The sequence below is a fragment of the Malaclemys terrapin genome, chromosome 2 (genome assembly GCF_027887155.1).
Source record: "Malaclemys terrapin pileata isolate rMalTer1 chromosome 2, rMalTer1.hap1, whole genome shotgun sequence".
NCBI classification, from domain to species: Eukaryota; Metazoa; Chordata; order Testudines; family Emydidae; genus Malaclemys; species Malaclemys terrapin.
Window position 1 is genome coordinate 36,622,972 of NC_071506.1, and position 27,278 is coordinate 36,650,249.

The window sequence follows — 27,278 nt, forward strand, 5'->3', positions numbered from 1 at the left end:
AATTTTGTGACACATAATTCCCTCAGGAGTAGTGCTGCTGGCTGATCAACTGAAAATTCTTCACATAGGCTGTTGAAAAGCAAGCTATCCAAGCAAGCTGATCTCCCGAATTTTTGATCTGACAGACTGATGAGGTCAAACATACAGTGAGGAAATCAAGTGGATACTAACTTTATTACCAGAACTTAGGTCACACAGGAAATCTATGGGAGTCCCAGGAATAGAAACTAGGTCTACTGTGCTGTGCCTTCATTCCTTAAAACAGGTATTTGTTTAGCATTGATAACATCCTCAATACCATACATTACACATTATAAAAAACAGAAATGCAGAGAAAGCAAATACACCTCTACCCTGATATAACGCTGTCCTCAGGAGCCAAAAAATCTTACTGAATTATAGATGAAACCGCGTTATATTGAACTTGCTTTGATACACCGGAGTGCACAGCCCGGCCTCCCTGGAGCGTTGCTTTACCGCGTTATATCCGAATTCATGTTATATCAGGGTAGAGGTGTATATAATATAGCACTGTTAGCACACTACTGAATTTTCCCCCTCACACCAAGTTCAGGGAGATTGGTAAGCAGTGGCAGGCTAATGCCACAAACAACTGATGGGATGGAGAAGTATGGGAGCTAGATCAGACCAACCTGTCACTGGGAGGAGTTGGAGGGCTCAGGTTCACTGCAGCACCCGCATTCCACTAAGGGAAAGCTCCCTTTAACAACATAGTAGCATTACTAGAAGACAGCTTATGCCCAAAGCAGAGATGTCTTCTCTCTCTCTCTGTTCCCTGTTGGTCTGACACCCCACACCCTCCCAGATATCAGCAGAGGAGGGGAGTTAGTGTTCCTGCTGAAGAAACAAGTTAACCCGTAGAAGGCCAGATCTCTCTAGAAAATGATCAGGTGCACTGTGCTTTCTTTTTATAGTCATCCATTTGCAACATTTCCCCCTACTCCTTGAAGTGCGAGAACTTCAAAAGGGGGGTGGGAGGGAAGAGACAAAAAAGGAAATTTCTCTCTCAGTGCAGGAGTGAAAAGGATGGAGAAAGGCAAAAGAAGAGAACTTTAAGATGTAATCAAGACTGCTCTTTAATTTGTGACAGTACTGAAGAAAATCGAACCACAGACTTCACTAAGATAATCTTATCAATACTTCTGAAATGTTCAATTTCAGGGAATCTTTAAACGTTTTCTTCAGACATCTGATCTAGAATCACTTGTTATAACTTAGTGCAGTTGGTTATGTATCTGAAATGTTGTGGAAATGCATAGCCGATTAAGAAATTGACCTTATCTATCATTACTTATTCTCTTGAAAATAGTGAATCACTATCTTACAATAATTTTATATATATTTTGACCAGTGTTACAACTGGGCTCTCCAAGACTGTTATAATCATTATGTAGATGAGTTGTTCAAGAGTTGGACAAAACTTCATTTTTGTAAAGACATTTTTATAACACCCTTTTGTTAAATGCTAGAGGAAGGTTGTTTTAATATATACAAAGGATTGGATATTCATGGAGATCAAGAATATCCAGTTATCATTAAAGATAATTTTTGGAAGGGGATATTAAATCTTGTGCTTTAAGGCTTAAGTCAATACTTAACAGATCAGGCTGAGAACTATGTGGAATTTCCCCTGCACATATGCTAACTGCAAGCTTCATAAACCACTCTCTGAAAGCCGTAGCTCTGGCTGCTGTTGGCAATTGCACACTCGACTAGGGCCTGGTCCCCACTAAGCCCCCACTTCGGACTAAGGTACGCAAATTCAGCTACGTTAATAACGTAGCTGAATTCGAAGTACCTTAGTCCGAACTTACCGCGGGTCCAGACGCGGCAGGAAGGCTCCCCCGTCGATGCCGCGTACTCCTTGGCGAGCTGGAGTACCGGCGTCGACGGCGAGCACTTCCGGGATCGATTTATCGCGTCTTAACCAGACGCGATAAATCGATCCCAGAACATCGATTGCCTGCCACGGGACCCTCCGGTAAGTGAAGACGTACCCTAGGAGACCACACATTTATTCCATTGTAGAAATGCATATATTTTTAAAAAGTCCTGTGATTTTGCAACTACACATTGCAACATTGTCCTGGTGCGTGGAAGCATAATCAATTACAAAAATAAACCAAAGTGAAACTTTTTTGGATCAAACTAACAAAATAGCAAGCACTGTAACTGCTGACCAACTAAATTACAATTTTCCATTTTGGTAATCCAGGGTGTTAGTGATCTAAATGTTTTAAACAAATGCTTTTTAAATTGTGACAAGTCAGTGCACTTGTCTACACAAGTTGAAAATACATGTAGTCTGTAATAGTCGGGAGGGAAATCCGATTCAACTGAATTTAGTGCTGGTGAAAGTAGCCCTCTTGCTGTCTTTGCAAGTGTAGTTGCAGTTATTGATCCTTACAAATGGGTACAGCAACAGTAAACTTAGGCTAGATGCTGACTTGGGAAGGCAACATCTCAGGCTCAAACCACACTCACGATTGAATATCGTTCCCCTTTCCAAAGCAGCTGTGGATGGCTTTTAACACCGCTTTAGTTATGTTTCGGTCTCACCCTCCCAGTCCAGCTCACATGACTGAAACAGAGCTAAACTGGCCACACACTACAGCTGCTTGGGGCAAGGAAAGAAAGGGTATTCTTCCCTGCTACCCTGTTGGTTGGAAAAGTCTTCAAGACACCCCAAGACAGAGCGTAGGCCTCTTCTGGAATCAGTTGTCGGCTGTATTAGCTAGTGGTTAGTTGGCAAAGGCGATTGTAATCGCTATCCTGGTCCACTCACAAGTATTTAAGCGCCCAGACACCACTGACAGACAGTGCCGTTAGCGCCTGTGGAGGTTAGACGCCGGCGGGCAGAAGGGACCGCGAGCCCGGCCCCTGCTGCGGACAGCCAGCCCCTCACGGGCAGCAGACTCCCGTGCGGCAGCGCCTTCCAGCCGTGGCCGGCCTGGGCTCCCAGCGTTCCCCGGCAGACGCCGCCCGAGGCAGATGCAGAGCGGAGGCCCCGAACCCCGACCTGTCTGTGCCGGCACCGCCCTCCAGGCAGGACCGCGGCGGGCCCAGCGCCCAGACACGCCAGCCTAGGCCGGAGGAAGGCCTCAAGCTGCCGCCATGAGCCGCGCGCAGGACACTGGGCCTCCCCTCCGCCATAGTGAGCCGCACGCGCTCCCCCCGCCAGGCTGCTGCTGCGGCGCGCAGCCGCACCCTCTTCCCCTCCCCCGCACCGCAACCCCACACCCACCCCCCGCAGCGTCTCCCAGGAGCACGTGGTCTCTACGAACTTCACGTCCGACGTAATCACGCTTTACAGACTCACTGGCCCAATCCGCTACGTCCTTACAGACACACAGCCGATGGGCCACCCACGCGCCAGTAAGCGCGCGCCTTACATCGCGGTCGGTCAATCGACGCCCCGCCCAACCCGGCGCGGCGCAAGGAGGGGGAGGGAGGATGGAGAAGGGGCCGCTGGAAGTTAAGATGGCGGTGCGTGTGTGAGTGCGGCGCGGAGCAAGTCTCTTCCTGGCGCTGCCGTCGCGGGCCCCCGCACCCCGTTCCGCGTCGCGTCGCTGTGGTGAGGGAAGGACTCTGCCTGCGGGTGCGAGCGCCCCCGCCGCCCCGGGAGACACCGAGCTCCCCCCCACCTCCATTGTGTGCCCGGCCTCTGCCTGCCTCTGGGGGGGAGCGCAACATGACATCGATCCACTTCGTGGTGCACCCGCTGCCGGGCACCGAGGACCAGCTCAATGACCGGTGAGGGGAGGCCCATGTGGCTGAGGGGCGACGCGGGACGGAGAGGGGAGGGGCGCGGCCCGGCCCCCGTGTGTGAGGGGAGGGGCCGGGCCGGGCCCATGTGTCTGGCGGCCGGAGCGCGGCGTGTGACGGGGCTCCGGGAAGGGGAGGAAGCCTCGCCGTGTGGGTATCTGCGGGGCCGGTGAAGAGTTAACCCGCTTCTCTGCCCGGTGTCCAATGTATCAGAGGGATGGGTCCACTCTCTTCCCCCCCCCCTCCCGCCCCATAGCCAGTGGGTGGTGTCCCCGCCCCCTCTCTGTGCGGGGACGCGTCTAGTTGCACGGTATAAAGCGTGGTCATTTCCTTATAGTCCCCGGGCACCGCAAACTCTGGGTAGTGGGGGATTGTGACCTCTGCGAGTGAGTGTCTCGCTCCCTTCCCCGCCTCCCTCCGCCCAGCTTTCACTGGTCAGGGGACACCGGGGTTGTACCAGGCTCCCCATGTGAGAAGTGGGTTATAATTACTCCTGGGCTGAGGAGGAGCAAAAATTTGTCCATATAAATCAACGATGAATTGACAGATGATGCAGTTGGGAGGTAGGGGGTGAAAATGATGGAACATACTCAAGGACGGTGAGGGAAGTATAAAGTGGGATAAATATAAATGTCTGTACTAGGTTTTAGGCTTTTAGTTTGAAAAGGGCTGTGCTATAAAATGCTGGTTGTGAGTGGCTTAGGCAGGGAAGAGAGACAGGAGAGAGACATGGAAACACATTGCATCTTTGAGTGTGGTGTTTGGAAACTTTACAATTATATTTTAGATTATGGTGAGAAAAATGCAAGTTATGAAGAAACTAAAACAGGCCTGAGGAAGGAAGAAAATCTTTTATTTAAATCTCAAGAGGTGTGAGACATCTTAGAATTCTCTGTTGTCTTTCTCTGTAATCAGTATTAATAGTTTTCTGCAGCTAGTAAATTTCACAAATATAAAATCATAATAGGATCTGAATTGATAAATTCTCAGTTTATGTTAATTCCCTGTCAGATTGTTTGTGATTAATAGTAGAGAAGTCCTAGATTTCGTTATAGGGTGGAAATCCAAGTAATCTTCTTTTTAATCAGGCTGTTTGGGCCTTTGGATATGGACTTCCGTCCTTTGCTGCCTCCCAGGTTTGAGCATAGATCTAGGCTGCTTCCATGATGATGTCTCACTGAGTAATTCGGAGTAGGAAAAGCGAGAGAGGGCTGAAATGCCTCCATTAAACCACATCTGAGATTCAGGGTCTTAATGTTTACAATGAGCAAAGTAAGCCATTGTAAGGGTCATATTTCACCCAAACTGCTTTATCTTTGACCTTAAACAGAGAGGAGAGATTTGTAGTGATAAAACAGGGCCATGACCTGAAGCTTGTCAGTTGGGTGTAACTTTTTTGGGGTGACCTGGTGACACATCTTACAGGACACTATCATGTGCTTCCCAAAAGAGGTGGCCTAACTACTGCTGGGAGGTTGACCTCCTTCACTGTAAGGCTTTCATGTATGGCATGCAGTTGCTTCCTGCAGGAGGAGGAAAATGGTGAGCACTGATACTCTGCTGGGATATTTCCATTTCTTCACCTAACTTCTGGTTTATGAAGATTTTTGATCTTGAAAGAGCCAGCTTGCTTTTAAAAAATATGATGAGACCGCTATTCAGCATGTAATTACCGACATTGCTTCAAGTGTATTGAAGGAACGCTCCAAGTTTTTCTTTAACACATCACCTGTCTTGTTTATTGGCTGAAGGCCTCACATTCAACCTGCATTTCTCTGTTTCTCAGTAATGCAGTAAGTTTAGAACACCACATCTGATCAATTCCAAAATAACAGAAGTGCCAAGGGTCAAATGCCAGAATTCTAGTGATTTGGGGGGAAAATGAAAGGGGAAAAATGGCAGACATATGGCGTCTCAGCTATCCAATTAGAAAAGCACTTCTGCAATTATTTCTAGATCAAACAACAGGTTGATGGCACCCATTAATGCCATCCGGCGTAACAATATCCCTGTCTCATCTCTGTGTGTCCTCCCAGCAGAGTTTAACATCTTAATACCTTGAATGACTTTCTTCCCAGACAAGGAAAAATAACAGTGGGGGGAATAGGAGTGTGAGCACAGCCCTTGGGGGTGGGGTGAATGGGGGACACTGGAATGAGGGGGGGTCACAACCCCTTCTGGCATGAAGTGTGGGGTACCTTGCTATGGTGGGAGAGGAGGAATGGGGAAAGCAGATATGCACAGAGCCCCTTCTATGGGTGGTAGAATGGGGGATCCTGGAATGTGGGAGGATGAATGGGGAGGGTGCACAGGATCCTCTGGTGTGGGGAGAACACACAACCTCTGACATAGGGGGAAGGAGTAATGGGAGGGCACAGAGAACTGACTGCTGGCCTTGGGAGAAGATTGGGGAGCTTGGTATGGGAAGATGGAGAGTGGGAGGCACACAGACCCCTGGCAGGGAGGAGGTTGAAGGACCCTGGTTGTAGTGGTAGAATAGGAGGGTACACAGAGTCCCAACATGAGGGAGGGGTTGGGGGAATTTGTGTGGAGCTGCTGAAAGAGATGGATGGCAGAATGGCACACGGGGACCTTGTGGCCTGGAATGAAGGAATTCAAGAAGCCCCTGGTATGTGCAAATGCAATAACCTTTGTCTACAAGTATTACAAAGTGTGTGACCCCCAGTTATCTGTACTGAATATGACCCTTCAGTTCTTCTAGCACTTCCTAAATTTATTTTACCCCAGCACCAGCCCTTAAGATTTTTATTTGATATAGAAAGCTTCACAAAAATGTGGTGGTTAATATATAGAAAAAAAGCTGTAAAAGTGCTATTAAGTAGTGACTTCTGTTGAATCCAGTGTCGTCTTGATCTGAGCAGAAAATCATAAGTATCCTCTTCACAAACATAATTTTACTAGAAATGTGGTAAATGTGGATCAAATTTGTAACTCTGAATTCAAAGGGGTTTGTAAATAGGATTTGTGTGGCGGGTGTTATTCAGGAAATGCCAATTCATTTTTGTTTATAGCAGTACTACTTACCGCTGTAATGTGACGATATAACAGGGCCTAGATAGCATTATACTTGATTTCACATAAATATGCATTTAGAAATTCCGGTTGAGCTGTAAGATGCTTTTCCATATCTTTTTTTTCATTTTATAGAGTTTGCTTTTCTTTTTCTTGACTTGCTATTCTTTCTACCATGAATACTGTCAGCAGGCAAAGTCACTTTTCTGCATCCCCACTGCAGCTTCTAATTGCTTCTCGATCTGATTTTTATGAGCAGAATTCCATTTTGACAGCCCACTGTATACTCTGTGCAAAAAAACCCCTATATTATGTTCTCCTGAAATCATAAATGGATGAGTATCCGCTATTTAAACTTTATATTTGGGAAATATTTACCTGTTGAAGCATGAGGAATTTACACATGTAACTCTCCTGTGAATCAAGATTTTTGGATGGCCTCAGATCTTAAAATAAGGCATTTAACCAGTGTAAATTTAGAGCAGCAAGTATAATATATCAGAGGCAAAGTCAATTAAAAAAGCACAGTTCTCTGAAAATGTTTTACCTCCTATTGTTACAAATAACACCTGAAATTTGAGGAAAAATCTTTTTACTTTGACTCTGACTGCAGTTAGCGAATAGTTTGCACTAATTTTCCCCAACATAATTAGTCTCCCCTTTTTCTGAATAGGCATTTCACCCAATAACAGGGGAAAGGAAAACACCTTTTAAAGAAATGATTGTAGAACCCATAAAAATTGGAAAGGGGACTTGAACAGTTGTAGTACCTGAAATTGATTTTTAATTTTCTTTTTGAAAATAACTAGAGTCCACCTTGATGGTGTCCCTTAGTACTGTCTCATAGAAGTTGAAGTATTGTTAAAATAACTTGTTCAAGGTATTCAGTAGTTGACTAGAAGCTGTTTATTCTGGAGAAGAAAAAGTACAAGATGATGATTAAAAGGAAGGCAATATGTGGGGCTTGTATTAGGATTCATTTTTTGAAATGGTTAACTGGTTTGCTCACCTTTGTTTAGGATGAATTGAACTAATGAAGCTTCTCCAGAGCAGTAGTATATTTGTTAGAAAAATAGGTGACTTGGAGATTTTCCCAAACAATTTCTCCTCTGCAGACCAAATAGGAAAAATTAAAATTCGAGGTGCAGTCTGCAACTTGATGATCTAGAAATTTTCTTTTCTGCAGAGTACAGGTGACACAATAGTTTATGGCTTTAATTTTTAAAAAAGAAGTGCCTAGCTACTGTGACAGTTGGCAGTAAAGATATTAATATACTTGGGGTAAACTATGCCCTTTGCTTTGTAAGGTTTTAATTGATGCAGTGTGTACCTCATGGAGTATAGCGCCAGAGGCACTCCTTCACTGATGCAGAGAAGGTATCTGGGCAGAGGCAGGGAACTGGTGGATCCATGACCTCTAATTGGCCTTTTCCCCATTGTAACTTTCTTGTGTAGACAAAGCTTTAGTTGCAAGTAAGTGTGTTGGGATTTTGTTTTAAGGATTTATTTAGTCTCTTAAATTTTAATCCCATATGCATTTAATCCAGAGGTTTTAATGGGAATGACATGTCTGCCTCCTGTAATAAGTTATGATATAACATTGAAGGTCTACTGTATTTAAAAGATATGAACACCAGAGTTATGGATTTACTGGTTTACTGGACACCCTGTGAAACCGGAAGTGCTCCATGAGGCAACAGCGCAGACCGAAAAAAACACATACTGTACCGCGTTGGGGCTTCAGCCACAGGAGGGTTGGGGCTGCAGCCGCAGGGTGTGTGTTTGGGGTCAGGGCTACAGGCGGAGCGGGGGGGGGGGGGGGGCGGCTTGGGGCTTCTGACCCTTGGGAGCAGTGGGGCTCAGGGCTTTAGACCGGGCGGGGGAGAGCTGGGGCTTGGGGCTTCAGCCCCTGGCTCCATTCCTGGCTTCACCCCACTGGGGGTGCCAGGGCTCAGGGCTTCAGCCCCGTGAATCTGCTCCTGGTTTCAGTGAGGGGTTGGGCGGGGATGGGGGCGACACCAATGCCAGGGATGGATTGAGTGAGTGTGTGTGTGGTGCGTGTTGGGGATCGGAACTTCAGCCCTGCAGCTCCACTCCTGGTTTCAGCCGGGGGTATGGGGTGTGTGTGTGGAGGGCACTGGGGATCGGAGCTTTAGCTATGAGGGGAATGCCGGTTTCAGCCCCAGTACTTCCCTCCCTTCCCCCATAGCTAACACTCCTCTGGCGCCGAAACTGGGAGGAGAGTGGTGGGACTGAAGCCTCAATCCCTGGTGCCCCCTCCCTTCCCCGAAATTGGGAGCAGAGGCTGAAGCTGCGATCCCGGCGCCCTCTGCAGGGCTGAAACCAAAATGGAGCCCCAAGCTCCAGCGCTCCTGCCACAGCTCTAAAGCCCTGGTGCTCCAGCGCTCTTTTCCTCCTTCCCCTCCCACCCAGATCTAAAACCCGGGAGCCCTGGCGGTGCCTAGCCCCAACTCCTCTGCTAAAATCTGTAATGTCTTGTTCAGAGTTACGGACAACCTTCGTTCCCAAGGTGTCTGTAACTCTGAGGTTTTACTGTATCTATTTATTGTCTTGAGGAAAGTATCAGTATCTGGAAAGCTTTGTCTTGGAACAATCCCTTCCTTTGAAAAAATAAATTAGAAATTTATGTTTAAAACTCATCATAATGCTACTGTTAGAAGATCAAGGATGTTGATTTCTTACTGACAGCTGTATGTTGTGAAAGCTAACCAATACAGTGTGATGATGTGGGATGATAAACTTTTATTTACAATGCTTCATACCCATTTTTAGGTATTGCCCATTGATTGTTGCTTATGTTTCTAAGCAGTAAACAATAAAACATGTATTATCCTGTCCGTAACAGATCCAAGTTTGTATGTAATTGATTATATAAGGATTAATTTAATACTAATAATAATAGCTTCGTTTCCAGAAAGTGATCTTTGCATACTTGTAGAATTTTTTCCTTTACCAGTCTTTGTTGCCAAAATCCACCATTTTTATCCCAAAAGGTTTAACAGTACTTAATTACAAACAACTGCATAATAAAACTGTTTTGAAGATGAGATAAAATTCTTGAAACTCTTTAATGGTTTGTAGAAGGAATTCTCAAGCTCGTTCATAGGGTAAATTGTGTTTTAATAAGGATACTCATGTTGATCATCTCATCCATTCATGATTGCACAACATCTGTTTCAACTATAGCAATTGCTGACTTAGAACATATTCAGTATATTTGTAGTTGTCCCTGATGCAATTTAGGAAATGGAGACAAGAAGCCATATGACCACCAGCACTTCAGGCTGCTAGTGGTCTGCAGGCAGGAGTATGGGAACCTTTGTGTTCTAGAGCACGTTCTGTACCAATTGAGATCTTTGGCTGTGTAGCACAGTATCTTGTCTGACAGTGGTCAGACAGTACCAGATACTCCAGAAGAAAGTTACAAGAATCTCTATAATGTACAATTGTGGAATAGCCTGCCAATAGGAGAAGTTTTGTCCAAACTCCAAGCTGTTAGTGCAGTGGTTTTCAACCTTTTTTTCATTTGTGGACCCCTAAAAAATGTTGAATGAGGTGCTGGACCTCTTTGGAAATCTTAAACATAGTCTGCAGACCCATAGAGGTCCATGTACCATAGGTTGAAATCCATTGTTGACTTATGCACTGATGCATTAGGGCTTATGATCTTTTTATTTTAAGGGTAAGTCATGTAGCAAGTTCACCAACTTCTTGGTTTTAGCTATTATTGGCTGTACTCTTGACAGAATCTACTGTAGTTAAAATATTCAGAAAGCTCTGTCTCCACTTTCTTCTGTAGTCACAAAATTTACTATGTAAAGGACTTGTACAGAAGCTCAGGGATTGTCTACACTTACATTTTATAGCATTCTAACTTGCTGGTTCAAGGGTGTGTGTGTGAAAAATCACCCCCCTGAGCGCAGCAAGAGCACAGCTCCCAGCACTCAGAGCTATTCCCCTCGTGGAGGTGGTTTACCGTCACCTGTGACCACACTCGCACTTCAAAGCGCTGCCGCAGGAGAGCTCCAGCGGCAGTGCTTTGAAGTTTCTAGTGTAGATTTAGCCTCAGACTACAAAAACAAACAAACAAAAAACTTTGAGTTGACACTTGTCCATGAACAACTTGGTTCTCTAGTTCGGTTGTCAAGTATGGTTGATGCAACTTTTCTGCAGTCATGTTAGCACTTAAGTTGTTAACGATTTTTTTAAAAGTGAAGTTGCATTGTATTGTACCTCCTTCAAGGACAAACTTCTGGTCTGATCATATACAAACTGTGAATTCTTTTTCTGAGTGCCATCTCAAACCTGAGATTGAAAATGGGAATGGAGGTTTGGGGGGAGAAGGCCTCTTCTTAAATGTCAGTAGTAATAGGCTCTGCTCAGCCACTGCACCCCAGATTTGACTTTGAGGACAGTACATGCATAATTGGCTATGCATACTCTTCCTAAAGTGTGGTCTAAGGTGCAAGTGGCTGAGCAGAGCCAGAGGAAGAATTTATCAGGGTAGCAGGCCGGTCACACACATTCTCCAATCCCTCATCCTCCCTCCCCTCCACCCTTCAGTTTTAGGATTGCCTTTGGGATCAGACTTTGTGTTTACTAGTCTTGCTAGATTAGCCCAATGGATTGAGATTATATTTGCCACATCTTGAGGATAGATATGTAAGTCAGAAAAATACTCAGTTTTTGATCATATACAAAAGTAGGATTTTTGCGACTAGTAAAGATATTTTTGCAATGTTTTAATTCATTGTAAAACTTAAAATTTATAACCAACTAATAACATATACTAATGTGGTTAGTTTCAACATACTAAGTATGTAGTCATATGTTAAAATAATTCCTGATGACAGTTGCTTTAGTTGCCATGCTGAATGAATTTGTAACATGATAAAGTTGGTGCCATAAATCCACAAGTTAGGCTTAAAACAGATTTTGTGTGATCAGATGTTCTTAATATCTAGAAAGTCTATTTAGAGGGATATAGTAGATACAAAAATGAAAGAAATTTTTACATAAATGTAAATTATACATAAATACTAGTTTTCCAGTACGTTGCAGCTGTACTTATTTTTACAATTATGACTTTGTAATTATAATATTGTCTTAAATGTAGGGCATATGTATTATATATATCACTCAGAAATGGAGGTTCAGGTTAATTGACAGAGTGCTCGTTTTTTATAGTGGTTGCACTCGTAGCATCCTCAGTAGTTAAGTTCTCAAAACATTCCTATTATAGCCTATTCTTACCACCCCACCACATATCAGCCCTTCAGCCTCCTTGCCCCTTAGAATGGTTTAAATTGCACAGAATTTTTTTAAAAACCATGCCAGAGACTCCATGAAGTCTCTATTGCAAGAAACTTTTTACATGGAAGGCACTCAGGCCGAGAACCTCAAAGGGATTTAGACACCGAACTCCCATGGACTTTAGTGGAAGTTAGTCTAAATACCTGGGCATCAGATACTGGATCTGGGCGTCAGATACTACAGTGGTGGGCAGTAGTATAAAACTTAGGTAGCTGGAATGAGTAGATTGGGGGCTGTCTGGGGACAAGAAGATGGAAGTTATGAGGCAACAAACAACTTAGGCAAAGACTGCCTTTTAACAAGTTTGAGAAGTGTGCGGTTCAAATTGTGCATGTATTTGCATTGTGTCTAACCTGGAGCAATATCCCTCTCAAATGAAGAGTCTGTATGGTCACTAAGCAATTTTGAAATAATTTATTAAAGCAATGGCTCACCTGCATACCAAGTATCCGCTTTCAAACTTTAATCCTCCCCCCCCCCCTCGTTTTTTTTTTTTTTTTTTTGCAGAGCCTTTTAAGCAGGAGAAATATTTTACCTGCACCATCCCACGGATTCAAAAGACAGATAACAAGATTTTGTTCTAACTTTTATGCACAAAAAACCTACTTTCTGAGACAAAACATGGAAAATTTCTGAAAATTATGAATGTGAGAAGCACCTCCATTCATAATGATTGTTTTAAACTGGTAATTTGTAAGCTTATACAACAGCATAGATAAATAAATGTGTAGTTGGCTTTATTACTATTCGCGCATTTTGAGTTGTAAGACAACTAGGTCCTGTATGTGGCACGATGATGTCTGTAACAGGTTTAAAATGCTGATCTATAAAGACAAAATCAGAAAGTGGGGAAGGAGATGTAAGATACAAGCATAATGCTCAGGATGGTGATTAGCTATTCCAAAACAAAATCAAGATCTGAAGGATTGTTCTTTTAATCTTGAAGTTTTTCTAATTTTTGCTTTTTTGAATGGCTTCTATGTGAAAACCACAAGTTGTAGACACCTAAACCACATAGGATATGACATTTACCTTCAAAAGAAGTGACGCTAAAGATTTGTAACACAGTTTGAAAAATGTTGCTGAAGAGCTAAATCTGTTTACTCCAAGTCCATACTACAAATGCACCTCCAACTCATCTGAGATTCAAACATAGCACTTGTTGGGGAATTTGTGAGGCTTATTAAGATGCAGTTCCTGAATCCTGCTGACCAGCCCCATCTTTTGTATCATCCATCGTTAACTAATGTTTACTGAGGTTCTGATGCTGCAGTTGGATGTACATAAGTTCAAAAAACTGCCTGTGTGGGAATCTAATTGCAGAGCAGGGCTTAAATATGGAGTTTGCCTTTACCATGCCTGTTGAGAAACATAAGTCTTCTAGCAAAGCAGAACTGTCTCAATTCTGCATTTCATTCTGTTGTTGCTGGTCCCCATTTGCCAAGGGAACTTTCCTATTGATGAATGAGAGAATGCCCCCCGCCCCCCTTTGCCCTGGCAAGTTTTGATAATTAAATCTTAAGGCATGACAGGCTGTACATCTTAGGTGTGTTAAGGCTTGAGATAGAAATGCTTCAAATGCAAACAGTTTGTGCATTTATCAGCACTACTACACAATTCATCTTATTGCAGTTACAAAATGGGCCTTTGATTAAGATAGTGGTATATTTTGCATGCATTGTCTTTCTCTGTACTTATTAATTTGATCGATGTGGATTGGGACAAGATTGTTACCCAAAAAACCCCACCAAAACTATGTTGTAAAATTACTCCTAAGGATTTCTTTGTAGATTTAAAAATAATTTGAGGAAATTAATTTGTTTGTTTTTCCAGGTTTTTGGTTCAGACTCTCCCCTATGCCCTATTGCTCCAGCTCCCTTTTCCTGTCAGAAATGATCTTTCCAAAGTGTCTTCTGCCCCTCCTCCTCCAGTTGGTTTTCTCATTTCATTTTTGTATTTTTCAAAAATGTTTTAAATTGGGAATAGCTTAATGCTCCCAAATGCCTTTTATTTTTTTATTTTTTTTAAAAAAAGGCTGGTCAAACTGTAGGAGAAGTACAGGGAGAACCTGCAACTGCAAGTTTTAAAAGACCGCTGCAATGAATTTGTTGTAATACCATACATAGCTAAAATGATTTTACAAAAGAATACCAATTACAGAGGGAGTTTTCAAAATGTTTTGCTGTTTTTAATACCTCTTTGCTTAGTCAACAGAAGCAATCACAATCCATCACTACTGTTTTATTGCTATGACATTCAGTTTTGCTGATTTTGTTTGTGACAATAGAAGTGTAACTTAGCAGATGAAAGCATGAAGGTGTGAGACTTTCATAGTTTCTCAGGTTTATCTTTTAATACAAAATATTATGTAGAGAAAAACATGCACAAGCTGTTTGCTGCTCTTTACTCAAAGCAGCCAGTACCAGCCACAGCCAAAGATGTGGGTAATTTAGGATCATTATTACTGTATTACAATAGTGCTTTAATGTATAACAGACATCTTCACCACTTCCTAGGACACCAGCCTCGGCAGCCTCCCCTCCAAATGGGAATCAGCAGTAATAGCCAGGAGGATCCTGCATTGCCTCTTGACATCATTCACTCAGCTCAAACTTAGATTCTGGATTTCTTTTTTCATGTGCTGTATTTAGGGCCATGTCCAGGGTTTTGGCTGCCCCAAGCAGCCCCCCCCCAAAAAATAAAAAAAAATGCCGCGATCACAATCTGCGGTGGCAATTCGGCAGGAGGACCTTTGCGCCGAGTGGGAGTGAGGGACTGTCTGCCGAATTGCTGCCGAAGGCTGGACCTGACGCCCCTCTACGGGGTGGCCGCCCCAAGCACCTGCTTGCCAAGCTGGTGCCTGGAGCCGGCCCTGGCTGTATTGCTAGTAGTTGGTGGCCTCTTCATCTTGAACCTCTCCCACTGCAGCATCTCTTCATCTGCCTAATCTAATTCTCCCTGCTTATTATTTTGCTTGCCATCTTCTCTCTTCCCCCCTACACTTTATCTACTCCTGCTTGAACAGTTCTTTCCTATCCCACTTCCTTCCCCCAACTAGCCCCTGGAATGAAACACATTTTTCCTATCCACCTGGAATGGAACTCTCTCAAAATATCCTTTAAACCTAAAATGAAGTCCTTGTCATGAAAATAGATCACAAAAAAGATAAAAGGTTGGGAAGAAGGATATAGCATATAAATAAAATCATCAGAGCGATAGTAGGTTCAAGTCTTTGTTCAGTGTGTGTGTGTGTGTATATATATATATATAAAAACACAAACTTACAACACTTATGGCTGTTGTTGCCCTGACTACTTATATGCTATATCCCTTATACCCACATTTTATATCTCTTGTCTTTTTGTAAGTTTGTAAGTTCTTTGAGACTGAAATTGTCTTTCTGTATGTTTCTACAAACTCTTAGTGCAATGAGGCCCTGACGCTGGTTGGGAGCTATTACAGACTAAACAAATAATTTAATTGGAGTTTAATATGAACCTTCCCCCCCCTCCCCCGCAGTTTGACACTACTTAATATGTACACATAAGTGTCTGTGTTGCACTATTTTTTTCTAATAACTTATTTTAAGACAATCCTCAAAATGCTTAGCCACCTTAATGCATTTACCTGAGTGGCACTTCCTTGGTCACAAGCTATTGGCCTGATTCTGCCATCATTGAAGTCAATGAGTTTTACTATTTATTTAGGTAAGCGGAGAATCTGGCCACGTAACAAACAGGTAAAATGAAGATTTCCTACAAATTATTTAAAAATTTGTTCAATTTTTACAACTAGATTAAATTTTAAATCGGTCTTCATAGGTAACATGCAGAAGGGGAGAAAATTGGCTTCTGTATTTTGTGTAAAGTTCCTGAAAACTTGACCCCAAAACCTGCTTGTTTTTCTTCCCTAATTTTACTGCACTTATAGGTCTGAAATATGGATTACGAGCTTTCTCATTCTTAATATTAAGGGGTTGAAGATGTCAAATCTTTGAAACTTTTCTCTAGTGTTTCTTAACTGTTATCCAAACACAACATGGTTTAAACATTCCAAATAAAAATAGCTTCCTCTCTCAGGTTTCATTTATATTGTATCTGATTTCTTCTTCATAACAATTGCCTGTAGAGTCTTCCAGGTTAAAGAGGGTAGACAAAAATCTGAATTTCTAATAGAAAAAAATTACTCCTCCCCAAATTTCAGGCTTTCTTTATACTGCATAAAGAAGCAAAGTGTGGGGACCTTTTCTTCCACCCCTACCTTTCCTGGTTAACCTTTTAAAAAGTACTTTTTTTTTTTTTTTTTTTTTTTTTTTTTTTTTAATTTTATTAGAAGGTCCTCTTCCTTCCTTCCTTCCTTCCTACTGGACACATAGTGGTCCATCTTATTTGTATATTTATTTCCTTTTGCGAAAATATATTACTTATATAGCATTTCACAGGCTTTGCTGTCAGGACTTTTTCATCCACTTCTGAAATGTGCCCCTTTTTGGATAGAACTCTGAAGCTATTTAACAGTATATAGAAATGTTGCAAACCATTTTAAGGTATCTAATACTGTATGTTGTTACAGAGGGGGAAATAGGCAGCCAGAATGTAATGTGATCAGAACAGTCCCCCTCCTGCAAAAAGGTATTATTCCCAGGAGTGGCCAGTTCCTGCGTTTTTAATATCTGCTGAAAAACTGCACCACCGTGCAAGGCCAGTGGTTCAGTCAAAACAGGGTCAGGCAGCTTATTTCTGACAAGATTGCTACCCTAAATAGTATGGCTTCAGGCACAATATGAAGCAAGAGCTATATAGTGTGATGCTTAATGAGTTTCTTGGCATAAAACCAAAAGGCTGGATAGACTGTGGGGGAAGTACCTGGAAATTTTGTGGCTGCTGTACTGGTAGATGGAGCGGGGAAATAATCAGTTTTTGGGAAATGCAGGCAGAGTGGTACGGTGACCTATCCACCCCACAGGCTGACTGGTTTTTCAGTTTTGAGTTATTCAGCCTGAAATCCCACTTCTCATAAAAGTATGGCTGCTTGTTTTTCTGGCCCAGCACTGTCTCCTAAACAATTTTTCCCTCTGTTTCCCTTCTAAAACAAGGTTGCAATATCTGATGATAGAAAAAAACTGAAAATGATTTCTTTGTTCTTTAAAAATTCTATATTTAGATGAAGTTTTCCCGTTAGCAATCGAAGGAGATTTTAATTATACAAGCAAGGCACTATGTAGTCTGTAGCTTCCCGAATGCACATTATGCAACAAGTTTCCCTAATTCCTGCAGCATAACAATACTGGCTGTTGTATTTTGGCTGCATTTTAAAGCAAATTAAAAATGTGAGACTCGTTACATTTGAAGATAAATTCAGTATTGCAGTTAGAATAATGTTCCATAGGTTTAATTTGATTAAATTTAACTTTGGAATGTTCTTACATTTATCACCTATGTGCTGCTGTATTTTTTATTGACAATTGCATTATTGTATTTGTAAGTTGGGAAGACTAGAGGCTTTTGCACCTGCTTTTGATGGAGTTGAGGTGTTAATTTTGGATTTGGAGGATTTTGCTCATCTGAAAAGTAGAACTGACTTTTCATCCTATATGATTTCAGAATGTACCTTTTAAGATAATATTGTTGGACTGGATTATGGTTGTGTATTGACCTGTATATCTGATCCAGAAGAGGACGTGATGTCTCCCATTTAATGATTGTGTGTCGGCTGCTGTTCTGTCTCCCTAGCCCTGGAATGATTAAATGCCAGGCCCAGGGTCTGTTCAGTCCCTTTCTTTAGGCACCATTTATTGATTGCACTGACAATCTTTAGCAAACATCAAAAGTAAAATAGTTCAGCATAAATCCAACAGCTGCCTTGCCCCTGACCCAGGGGCTTTCTTTCCAGAGCTTCCCTACTCTTGGTAGCACTTCCTGAGACCACCAATAGAGCATCTGCAAGGCAATCCACCTTCTCCAGGGCCTGCCTCTGGAGCTAGCCTGCTTTCTATGGGTCCCCCATCTCAGGGCTTGTCTACGCTACCGTGTGGAGATGATCTAAGATGCGCAGCTTCAGCTACGTGAATAGCATAGCTGAAGTCAACATACTTAGATCTACTTATGCGGTGTCTTCACTGCTGTAAGTCGACAGCTGGCGCTCTCCCGTTGACTCCGCTTGCGCTACTCGTTCTGGTGGAGTACCAGAGTTGACTGGAGAGCGCTCAGCGGTCGATTATCACATCTATACTAGACACGCTATATCGACCCCTACTGGATCAATTGCTGCCCTCTGATCCGGTGGGTAGTAGAGACAAGCCCTGAGAGTGAGCTCTTTCGGCCTTTATAGGAATCAGATGCTCATCAGGCAGTCACCTGACCCATTCCTAACTTGGTCTGATGATCCCGCTCTGCCAGGCCCAATCACCTATTCTAAAAGAACTGTGCCTCAGAACTGTACAGGCTTGCCTCAGGCTCCCCAGCCCCTAAAGGGGAAGACTACCCCATTATAGAGTGCCTATGAAAAGCCAACCAAATGTGTCAAAACCACCACACTTGCAGGGCCAGTACACTCAAGATCATCTTCTAGCTTGCAGAATGTGGTCTGCAAATCCACTGCCCCCTTGCTGTTTAAAAACCTACTGGATACACACTTATGCTCTCTCTGGTGGCTAGAGGAAAGTAGCTGAATAAATCATTTGCTAATTTATCTTTTTAAGTGGGGGGAGAAGAAAAGAAATCTCCCCATTTGTATATACCAAATGCTATGCACTAAGCTTTGAGTATCCACATTGCCTTACTGTTACCTTTGTCTGTTCTTCCTCATACCTTTTGTTACCTTATTGCATCATGTCCTAAAGTAGTTTGTAAGTTTCACGGGGTATGGGTCTTAATACATTTTGGAATGATTTTAAAATAATCCATAAACATGTCCTCTCCTACCAAAGACTTGGGTGTGGATGTGAAAAAATTGGATATGATACATAATTCCTTACTACTGGATCTTCAAAGTATATCTGAGGGGGGATCCTGGCTTTTGAGGTTCCTCACACACATTTAGCCCCAGGCCACCAGACTCCATATGTCACAAATACACCACTTGACATTCAGATTGCTGGGTGTAGTTGTAGTCCTCAGTAACTTATTCAATTTTTTGCACCCATGTTACTTCCATTAAGTGGGGGGAGACTTGAAAATCTGGTCCTTCCCTGAACTAGTATCTTGTTTCCCTGTGGCACTGTAGCACACTCATAGTTGAAAACTGCACATGTACACTATTGGAGGAGATCTTGAAAAGCCTGCTTCTCCCTAAATCAGTTGCCACTGTGTTCTTGTTACTAACGGCAGTCTACTACTACAAAGGTTCATTGACTACTGTGAAGAAAAGGATGCCATCTGATAGAATAAGATTTTATATTGTCTATAGATCTATAAAGAAGATTGTTTTTAGTGTAGTGTATACAGATATTAATCTAAGTGATGATCTTATCTTTTTTCCCTTTTGGGAAATTAGCACATAGCACAGAAATTAAGAAAAGTTGGAGTCAGAAAGTTTAAATAGTCTGTCAAGTATACCACATAAGTACTTGTGCAGTTCTAAATGGCTCCATTATGTTAGTAGTTCAGGGACCAACTTTATGCCTGGTGTTTTTGACTTCAGTGGAGGTTGAACCAAGGATGAATTTAGTTCAAGGCGTTGTCATTTTCATAAGCCCTCTTCCTGGAGTGTTCTCTTGGAGCAGGGGTATCAAACATACAACCCACATAATGTATTTATTGGCCTACATGACATTCAGATTCTCTATCATCTAAGCTTTCATTTAAAAAACCCCAAGTCTCTAGCCCTACTATTTACAGAGAGAACCTTCCAAATGTGAACTAAGTGTAACTGATGCTTTGATGTTGGCCTAATTCTGCAGATAGCTTGAAACCATGACTTAAGGGTGTGAGCTACTTCCCCCATTCCCCAAGTTGATATTCATTCAGATTAAAGCCCAGTAATGACCCTTCAGTTTCAACATTAGCCATCTAATCAATGATCATTTTGGTGGATGGAATGAAGTGGGCAGTAGTGAAGTGAAATGGAGGAGCACACTTGGCTGAAAATTGGGAATTTCTTGAGGGATGGAAATGCTGAGAAAATTACAGAAGACTAGTAAATATGCGGAAGTGGGAGTGAAACAGGCATAGAAAGAAGAGAAACAAAGCATAGAGATAGTGGTGGTCCTAAAGGGAAGAATGTTTTACAATAAGTAATGTATGTGAATAGACGCTAAAGAAATTTAAATAAAAAACTATACTTAAAAGTAAGGTTGCCATGTCAAACACTCAGAAGATTGGAATGATAGAATTAAGGTTGCCTGTGCATACTCATTGTTAGTCTTAAATTACACAATCACATTATTTTTTCCATAGTATCCCCTTCTTATTTTACAAATGCATAGGTATTCAATATTGCTTTTTATTTTCATCATTCATTGTGTGGCCCCAGACCTTACTTAACACACACCATCCACTGAATACAAAATTATTTCTGTGGTGTTCTCATAGTATATGAGTGCTTCACAAACATTTAATGAATTTATCTTCATATCTCCCCTCTGAGATTAGGTGGTATTATCACTTTAGAGCTGAGGAACTGAGGCAGAGAGAGAGAAAAGATTGAGTGAAGTACCCATTAATTCTGGGTTCCCAATTTGAGAAGCCTAGGGCCTGATTTTTTTCAGAGTACTTAGTATTTTATATGTTCAAAGCACAGCTCCCATTGACTTAAGTTGCAACTGTGAGTGCTCAGTACTTCTGCAAATCAGCCCCCAGGTGTCTCATGTTGGGTTCCCAGAAAATGAGGCGCACACAATTAGTGATCTCCCATGAAAAGTTTGGTTTAAGTGTGAGTGACTTGGTGAGAGTCACATAGGAACTCTGTAGCAGGGGCAGGGTTAGAATCCAGTTCTCCAGTGTGCTGTTCAAATTCCTTAACAGTGAGGCAGTCCTATTTCCTCCTGCAGTTTCTTGCCTCATTCACTACCACCTTCAAACTTCTGCAACAAGTAAGGCAGAGGTCCTACAGAAATAGTGTCATTCACTACACAACTCTGATTAATTCCCAAAGTGTTGTCCATACTGTGCACTGAACGAGGCAGGGGACCTGGGGAGAATTAGTATGTGATCATATGCTTAAAGACTATACATCATAATGCCTATGCACAAGGAGGTTGAATTAAGGTTACACAGGCAATCTTAATTTTGGGGTTTCCTAACTTTCAAACAATTGACTTAGCAATCTTAACATTCTTTTAATGTTAGGTTTTTTAATATAACTTTCTAGCTTTTTTATATCTAAACATTTAAAAAACAACAACCCACCATCATATGGAACAATAGTGATCCTAGGTCATCAGCAGGTTTGGGATCTAAAGATCCCCAGTACAGTCCTCTGTCTCTTCTTGATCATATGGTGTAAGTGGTAGTGATAGAGGCCATGTGGACCTGCTACTAGAGGGGGATGGAGGCACATACTTTGCTGGTGGGTATCTATTTGCTGACCTTGGAGGAATACTGAGACTTGGTAAAAATTGATTCAATTCCAGGTTCTAGGGGTGAACGGTCTGTAGCATTTATAGAACCCATGTGCCCCCAACCTGTCTGCCTCTTCTATGCAACCTGTCTACCTCTTGCCTATGTGTCTTCCCAGCTTCTAGCCAACCAATCCATCCTGTCTTTTGCTCGTATCTCCTGTTCCTTTTTGCACCCTTTTTTGTGTCCCGATCTCCTCCCCTTCACATCTGTACGACCTCTTTACCCGCTCCCTTTCCTCCTCTGCTCTTCTCCACCCAATAGATTCTATACACTCTCCTTCCACCACCCTCCAAATTCCTCACCTATCTGCATTCCAGGCAGACTGTACCTCCTTTTCTTCCACTCTGCTTGGATGCTAGAAATGGGAACACAAGAGAAACAGTCATCCTGCTCTCAGTTCCATTTTCTGAAACCACAGCAGCCTGGAACAGCAATTGTAGGGAATGTCCTATTTTGCCCCTGCAGCCTCTGCTGGATTGGAGCACGCTCAGTGCAGATGGACTTCTCAGAATTTACATAAGAACATAAGCATGGCCATGATTCATCTAGCCCAGTATCCTGTCTTTAAACAGTGGTCAATGCCAGTTGCTTCAGAGGGATTGAACAGAGTGGGCAATCATAGACTGATCCATCCCTTGCCATCCACACTTAGCTTTTGGCAATCAGAGGCTTGGGACACCCAGGGCATAGGGTTGCATCCCTGACCATCTTAGCTAATAGCCATTGATGGACCTAACTTCCAGAACTCACCTCATTCTTTTTTGAACCTACTTATACTTTTGGTCTTCACAACATCCCCTGGCAATGAGTTTTACGGGTTGACTATGTGTTGTAGGAAGAAGTTCTTCCTTTTGTTTGTTTTAAACCTGCTGCCTATTAATTTCATTGGGCGATTCTTGGTTCTTAAGAACATAAGACTGGCCATACTGGGTCAGGCTAAAGGTCCATCCAGCCCAGTATCCTGTCTACTGACAGTGGCCAATGCCAGGTGCCCCTGAGGGAGTGAACCTAACAGGTAATGATCAAGTGATCTCTCTCCTGCCATCCATCTCCACCCTCTGACAGACAGAGGCTAGGGACACCATTCCTTACCCGTCCTGGCTAATAGCCATTAATGGACTTAACCTCCATGAATTTATCTAGTTCTCTTTTAATTCTTGTTTTATGTGAAGGAGTAAGTAACACTTTTTCTCCACACCAGTCACAGTTTCATAGACCTCTATCATATTCTCTCTTTGTCATCTCTATTCCCAGCTGAACAGTCTATTTTTTTCTTCTCTCCTCATATAGAAACTGTTCCATATCTTTGATCATTTTTGTTGCTCTTCTCTGTACCTTTTCTAATTCTAGTATGTTATTTTTGTGGTGGGGTGACCAGAATTGCATGTAGTATAGTAGTGTGGGTGTCCCATGGATTTACATAGTGGCATAATGATTTTTTTTAAAGGAAAAAAAATTATCATTTAATGTATCCTAACTTTCTGTTAGCTTATTTGACTTCTGCTGCACATTGAGGCAGTGTTTTCAGAGAACTATCCATAATGACTCCAAGATCTTTCTTGAGTGGTAACAGCTGAATTAGACCCCATCATTTTGTATGTATAGTTGGGATTATGATTTCCAATGTGCAGTACTTTGATTTACCAACGTTGAATTTCACCTATTGTTTTGTTGCCCGGTCACCTAGTTTTATGAGATCCCTTTGTGACTCTTCACAGTCTGCTTTGGACTTAACTAGCTTGAGTAATTTTATATCACCTGCAGATTTTGCCACCTGTTTACCTCTTTTTCCAGATCATTTATGAATGTTGAACAGCACTGGTCCCAGTGCAGATCCTTGGGGGACACCACTATTTACCTCTCTCCTTTCTGAAAATTGACCATTTATTCCTACCCTTTTTCTGTCTTTTTAACCAGTTACTGATCCATGAGAGGGCCTTCCCTCTTATCCCGTGACTTCTTAGTTTGCTTAAGACCTTTTGGTAAGGCTGTCTGAAAATCCAAGTACACTATGTCCACTGGATCACCCGTGTCCACATGTTTGTTTGACTCCCTCAAAGAATTCTAATAGATTGGTGAGGCATGATTTCCCTTTACAAAGGCAAAGTTGACTCTTGCCCAACAAATCTTGTTCATCTGTGTGTCTGATAATTCTGTTCTTTACTATACTTTCAACCATTTTCCTGGTACTGAAGTTAGGCTTCCCAGCCTACAATTGCAAGGATCACCTCTGGAACCTTTTTTTTTAAAAAAGGAGAAAAGAAATCTCTCACTAGCTATCCTCCAGTTATCTAGTACAGAAGATGATTTAAGTGATAGCTTACGTAGCACAGTTAGTAGTTCTGCAATTTCATATCTGAGTTCCTTCAGAACTTTTGAGTGAATACCATCTGGTCCTGGTGACTTATTGCTGTTTGTTTAATTCCCCAAACCTCCTCTACTGACACCTCTATCTGGGACAGTTCCTCAGATTTGTCATCTAAAAAGAATGGCTCATATCCTTTTCAGTGAACACCTATGCAGAAAATTCATTCAGCTTTTCCACAATGGCCATGTCTCCTTTGAGTGCTCTTTTAAGCACCTCAATCTTCCAGGGGCCCCACTGATTGTTAGGCAGGCTTCCTGTTTCTGATGTATTTAAACATATTTTTTGCTGTTAGATTTTGGGTCTTTGGCTTGTTGCTCTTCAAATTCCTTTTTGGCCTGCCTAATTATACTTTTACGCTTGACTTCCCAGAGTTTGCTTCTTTCTGTTTTCCTTAGTAGGATTTAACTTCCAATTTTTAAAGGATGCCTTTTTGCCTCTAACCATTTTTTACTTTGTTTAGCCATGGTGGCACTTTTTTTGTTCTTAGTATGTTTTTTAATTTGGGGAATACATTTAAGTTGAGCCTCTATTATGGCGTATTTAAAAAGTTTCTGTGCAGCTTGCGGGAATTTCATTCTTGTGATTGTACCGTTTTAATTTCTGTTTAACTGGCCTCCTCGTTTTAATGTAGTTCCCTTTCTGAAGTTAAATGCTACTGTGGTGGGCTTCTTTGGTGTCATCCTTCACCCCCCCCCCCCAAGTATGTTACATTTAATTATATTATGGTTGCTCTTACCAAGCAGTTAAGCTATATTCACCTCTTGTACCAGATCCTGTGCTCCACTTAAGACTAAATCAAGAATTGCCTCTCCTCTTGTGGGTTCCAGGACAAGCTGCTCCAAGAAGCAGTCATTTGTGGTGTCAAGAAATTTTATTTCTGCATCCTGTCCTGAGGTGATATGTCACTATGGGGATAGTTGAAATCCCCAATTATTATTGAGTTTTCTATTTTTATAGTCCCGCTAATCTTACCATTGCCATCCTGCTCAGGGGGTTGGTGATTGTACACCACTGTCAAACTTTAACAAGTCTTTATTGAGGATGTGTGAATTGTCATTTGTTGAAGGTTCATAACTTGGCCAAATTTGAGTGAAATTTCATAGGGGTGGCAAAAGGCACATCACTCATAAGAACATAAGAAAGGCAGTACCAGGTCAGACCAAAGGTCCATCTAGCCCAGTATCCTGTCTACCGACAGTGGCCAATGCCAGGTGCCCCAGAGGGAGTGAACCTAACAGGCAATGATCAAGTGATCTCTCTCCTGCCATCCATCTCCACCCTCTGACAGACAGAGGCTAGGGACACCATTCCTTACCCGTCCTGGCTAATAGCCATTAATGGACTTAACCACCATGAATTTATCCAGTTCTCTTTTACACTCTGTTATCGTCCTAGCCTTCACAACCTCCTCAAGTAAGGAGTTCCACAAGTTGACTGTGCGCTGCGTGAAGAAGAACTTCCTTTTATTTGTTTTAAACCTGCTGCCTATTAATTTCATTTGATGACCCCTAGTTCTTGTATTATGGGAATAAGTAAATAACTTTTCCTTATCCACTTTCTCCACATCACTCATGATTTTATATACCTCTGTCATATCCCCCCCAGTCTCCTCTTTTCCAAGCTGAAGAGTCCTAATCTCTTTAATCTCTCCTCAGATGGGACCCGTTCCAAACCCTTAATCATTTTAGTTGCCCTTTTCTGAACCTTTTCTAGTACCAGTATATCTTTTTTGCGAGGAGGAGACCACATCTGTATGCAGTATTTGAGATGAGGGCGCACCATCGATTTATATAAGGTGCCTCTCACACCAGAGTGTGAGAGGCATTGTCCCCCCTCCCCATTGTCTCCAAAGCATGCGTGTGCTAGAGCTTCTCAATAAAAGTGGCAAGAATTATTGTAACACGGGCTAAAAATATTTTTTTGTAATCTTGTTGATGCTTGGAAACATCTGAACAGTTCTAGTTGAAACTTTAAAAAATTAAATTCAAATGAAACTTTTTTTTAAAAGACAAACACCTGGCATGGAGAATTGCAACTTGAACATTTTAAGTTTGGGAGAGTTGTATAAGCTCTCATTATAAGACCCTATGAAAATAAGGTCTTTTATAATGAAAATTTTAGGCAAACTTAACTATACTAGCTCTCCTATAATAGTTACATGTTTAATTACATAAAGGTCATATTGTACCCTTGATCTTTGTGCTAATCCTTCTGATAGAAGTGGGCATGTCAGTGAGCGCTGTGGGAGTATAGAGTTCTGATTTATACCTCAGCCCATTCATGGATTGCAACTTGAACAGCTATTCGCGTAGCTGAAGTTGCGTATCTTAGGTCGACCCCCACCATCCCCCCATAGTGTAGACCTAGTCTCAGAGATATTTGTGTAAATGTTAGACTTTAAGCTGATTGGAGCTGGGTCCATATCTTAGGCACTACTGAATAATAAATATTTCTGATTTCTCTGAATTGTCTACCTATTTTCCCCTACATCAAGTTGCATTTATAGTTTATCTCTGACACTTTTTTTGTATTTGAGCTTTTTTCCATCCCCTCACTTTTGAGAATCATGTGTTTGTTTTAAATCTTCTAAGATCTCACACCCTTAAATGCCCTGGAAAATGGCATCTTTCCCTTTTGCTAAATGGGGTTGGAAACAGTTTAATCTTAGTTACTTGTTCCGCCTGATGTTTGATCATTGTTAAGGCTAAGATTTTGTCATGGATATTTTTAGTAAAAGTCAGGGAAGCCCACAACCTGTCCCTGACTTTTACTGAAAATATCCATACAAAATGGGGAGTCTGGGCAGCTGGGTGCGGGCTCCAGGGGATCGATCCTCACCACCCGTGGGGCCTGGGAGCTCCATTGTCCCCCTCCACTGGCAGCTGGGAGCGGTGGTAGTCCCCGCCCCCTGCTGCCCAGAAGTGGCGGGGGAGGTGCGCCCCCGTCCCCCGGCAGCTGGGAGTGGTGGGTGGCGGTGCTGGCTGAAGTCACAGAGTCTTTGGAAATCACTGATTCTGTGACTAAATCGCAGCCTTAATCATTGTTTTCCTGCGTTACTTCATATCTATTGGCTAGGAAGGGTATGGTGACAAGACAGGAGTAATGAATGCCCTTTTCTTTCCAACAACCAAAAATGAGTGAGAAATGTGAGCAAAAAGATACTGTACTTGGATTCTATGGTAATGGGTGGCATCATA

General features: G+C 42.3%; 1 protein-coding gene across 1 annotated transcript in view; it reads left to right on the top strand.

The window, feature by feature from the left end:
* Positions 1 to 3,493: 3,493 nt before the first annotated feature.
* UBR5 (ubiquitin protein ligase E3 component n-recognin 5) overlaps positions 3,494 to 27,278 on the top strand; it is a 143,101-nt gene continuing 119,316 nt past the window's right edge. The window contains exon 1 of the mRNA XM_054017496.1: positions 3,494 to 3,774. Within this exon, the coding sequence (XP_053873471.1) occupies positions 3,713 to 3,774 (62 nt within the window). The 5' untranslated portion in view covers positions 3,494 to 3,712. The remainder of the gene's footprint in view (positions 3,775 to 27,278) is intronic.